At 36.4% G+C, this 3,551-nt stretch overlaps 1 protein-coding gene across 1 annotated transcript in view; it reads right to left on the bottom strand.

The window, feature by feature from the left end:
- Window positions 1-1,350: 1,350 nt before the first annotated feature.
- Window positions 1,351-3,551, bottom strand: part of ADGRB3 (adhesion G protein-coupled receptor B3) — a 738,716-nt gene continuing 736,515 nt past the window's right edge. Inside the window, exon 31 of the mRNA XM_006016642.3 lies at window positions 1,351-2,140. Coding sequence (XP_006016704.1) covers window positions 1,952-2,140 — 189 coding nt within the window. The 3' untranslated portion in view covers window positions 1,351-1,951. The remainder of the gene's footprint in view (window positions 2,141-3,551) is intronic.

Genomic DNA, 3,551 nt, shown 5'->3' on the forward strand with positions numbered 1-3,551 from the left:
GGAAATTTAAGTTGAAAGCTAGGAAAAACATTCTGACTATGAGGGTGATTGAACATTGAAACTGGCCATCTAGAGAAGCTGATAAATCTTTATTACTGGGATTTTCAAGAGTAGGTTTGACAGTAAATAAATACAGACACTTGACTGGGATGATTTAATTAAGGGCGATTCTTTCCTGAGCAGGGGCTGGACTAGATGACCTCATGAGGTCCCTTCTAGCCCTACTTTCCTGTGATCTTATGATCCTACATTCTTCCTTCTAACAGGATTCATAGTCCTAAATCTTTTCTTGAAGTTAAATGTCTAAGCCTTCAGTCATTTGAGAAAGGAACTGGGGACATGCTTTCTTTTCTAAAAATGGCCAGAGAAAGTGTGCTTAATACCTTGGTGGCCTTTTATCCAATAGATCTTTTTTCAGAATACTGCCCTGAGATGTAGGAGACCTAGGACCTTTTCTGCCTGAGGAACTCTGAATGCACATTTCTTTCCTTGCAGGAGAGTACCCTAACAACCAGATTAAAGGAATCAGTCTTCTACTCCAAGCTACATTGAATATTTCCCCACTTTTGAGTAGTCAGTGCAGCAGGGACTGAGGCACTTTTAAGCATGCTCAGAATCAGACCTTTAGACACTGATGGAAGTTTAATCTCAGAAATGTATAGATTTTGGGTGCCTGCAGGTCAAGTGGTACCAGAGCAGGGTTGTTGATTGTCTAAATATGAGATGTAGGCACTAAATATGGGATGAAGCAGCTGGCTGCCTACATCCGTTTGTGGATTTAGTTCTAAATTTATAGTTCTTGATATAAAATAAATTACATGTCTTTATTTATAATATGAAGCATACTCTTTTTTCCCCTTAAGAAATATGTTTGATTTTTGATTGTTAATTAGTGCAAAAGTTTTTCTTGTTGTTAAACAGCAACAAGAAGCACAAATGGCTTTCTTCTCATTGTGTACATGCAGAAAATTTAATGATTATCAATCAACATTTTCCTTGGAGTGTAGTGCATAGTAGCTTACTTATTTTCTATTAGTTGTCTTTCTGCAACAAGACAGAAAAAGCATAATACTTATATAATAGAACAATTGGAGCAGTATTCTGACATGTCCAATTTACATGGTTCATTGTCTCCAAAGAATATCTGAGTAGAAAATACAGAATAGCTATACAAACCTACTATTACATTTGAGAAATTATTAGCCTCAAAGGAGTTATAACAGTATGCTATTACAACTCTGAATACATTTTCAGTATCTGTTTTTAAAGAAAACTTTATAAATATGCAAATTTCAGATCAACAAATCCAAAATAAAATGCACTAAAAAAACTGATATGTAGACAAAAGTTTATTTACACCATACAACATTTTAAATATTTTATACACAGCTGCAGCAGAGAAAGCTAGTCTGAGCTTTCCAGAGAAAACTGCAATAATAAAGATGTGAAATATATTATTCATATAAAAGTGAGATTATTACTTTATTGCATTTAAAGCAATGAAGAATGTAGCTCAACAGACATTCATTTAATGACAAAAACTTTGCTTTTATATTATAAAGTAAAAAGTGTAGTAATGGCCAAACAGACTGTTATAAACTTTAAAAACTGCATAAATATATACATTGTGCTTCATGGTGAAGTTTTTTGAAAACTAAACCAAATGAAGCTGTTACAACATGAATCGTTGCTTGAGGTTTATCTATAAAGATTACCTTACAAATCCATTCCACGGGTACTTACAACACACGATGGTAAGAATTGTACACCTGGTTCGCCACTAGCTTTACCAGTGGGAATATACTGTACGAAAAAAACCACTGACATTTGGCACATGAAGATCCTGACATAAAATAGTCACAATGTTCAGACAGGAATGTCAGGCTTCCCAAAGTCTCTTTAGTGTCAGTGCAAATAATTCATTGTGTTTGTTCAGTTTGTTTAAATTTTGCTAAACTTCTGTTTGAAAGTCACCTTCTTGCACATCTAAAGGCAAGTTCAGACACTTCTCCCATTCTGCTGGTCTTAGTTCTAAAGCATCTTTTGCCTCTGTGTCTAATACGTTTATCGTAGTATAGTGTTGGTATTCACTTGTGTTTTTGAAACTGTCCCATGGAGCCTTGTTCGGTGTTGGGTTTTCCTGAAAACAGAAGAAAAGAGAAAAGGGAAATAAATCAAAGGAGGAAATGAAGTGCTTTCTGTTTATAATTTTGATCATTGAGGTAGCCTCATGAGATGATAAAGTCACAGAGAGGAAGTGACTTTGAAGGGAGCCAAACTGGCTGGTATTCAGCACTACTCTGTCTTTCCCTCTCTGTGAGCAATCAGTACTTTGGCAGCCTCATTACCTGAGCTGCCAGCTAAACCCTTTCCTTCTAGCAAGTGCCAAGTTTGAATAGAAAATGGCAAGGGCCATGGTGTGGACTAGCACTGAAAGCTTTAATTCATTAACACTTTGATAGAAAAGGAAACAAGGGAAAAATAAATGAAAAGACATTCTGATCTTGAATTATAGAATTATGCAAAATAGAGGTTGCTAGCTTGGTTTGAAACGGGAATAACTTGGTGATCTGTTTATGAGATACCAGTAGAACTGCTCCCAGCTGGGATGTGAAAGGCCTCTTCCTGTAGACTACTAGGAGAATTGAGGGCTCTAAACATGTTGCAGGATGAAGCTGTTCCTGATGGGAGGAATGAATTTTGAGGCTAAAGGCTGACCACTATATTACCAACATGTTACTATAATTCCACATGTTAGAGAAGGGTTTGTTTGGGACTCCAATATTGGCCAGTTATGCAATCTAATATCTCATCTAGCACCTGAGAAACAGAGGTGTAACACACAGAACAGCTTCCAGTTGCAATTGCACCGTGCAATTGTGTTTGTGCGTCTGAGTAACAGCTATTTTTCATCTCCCTGTGCCAAGTTTGTGCCCGGGACAGCTGCCCCAGTTACCCTGCTCTAGACACACCACTGCTGAGAAGTGGAGCATTCCATTTGTCTGCTGCTTATTAACAAACCCTTCATAAGCCTCAGGCCAGTTACATGTTTCATATCAAAATCATCTTGGATTTGTGCAACAAAATTGTTCCAGCTAAGTTTTCCTTTGATATTTCAAGTTGGTTCAATTCTTAAAAAAAAAAAAAAGGCATAATTTGAATTGGAAGGGAATGCCAGAATCAGATGTGTGCCTTCATGGACCACAGCTAAAACTTAACTAAGCCCCGAGGAGCAAAAAATCTGGAACAGATTTTGGCTGGTGTAAATTGGTGTAGCTTCACTGACTTTACATTGGCTGAACATCTGTCCCTCAGAGCTGAGTGCAGCTCTAGGCAAATAGATAAAAGAGAAAAGACTTTGAAGCCAAATATTTTTTTAACTTGCATTTTTATACTGGTATAGTATTATTTCTGATTAATAAATGTGGCTCAGTAAGTTAGCTATTTTAATTAAGGAGAATCAACTATTCCCTTTCCTACTATTAATCAAATCTAATCAGATTATAATTTACTTTTTCTTTCTATTTTGCTGTGCACAGACAACATTTAAG

Source organism: Alligator sinensis, unplaced genomic scaffold, assembly GCF_000455745.1.
Source record: "Alligator sinensis unplaced genomic scaffold, ASM45574v1 scaffold499_1, whole genome shotgun sequence".
In the NCBI taxonomy this organism is placed as follows: Eukaryota; Metazoa; Chordata; order Crocodylia; family Alligatoridae; genus Alligator; species Alligator sinensis.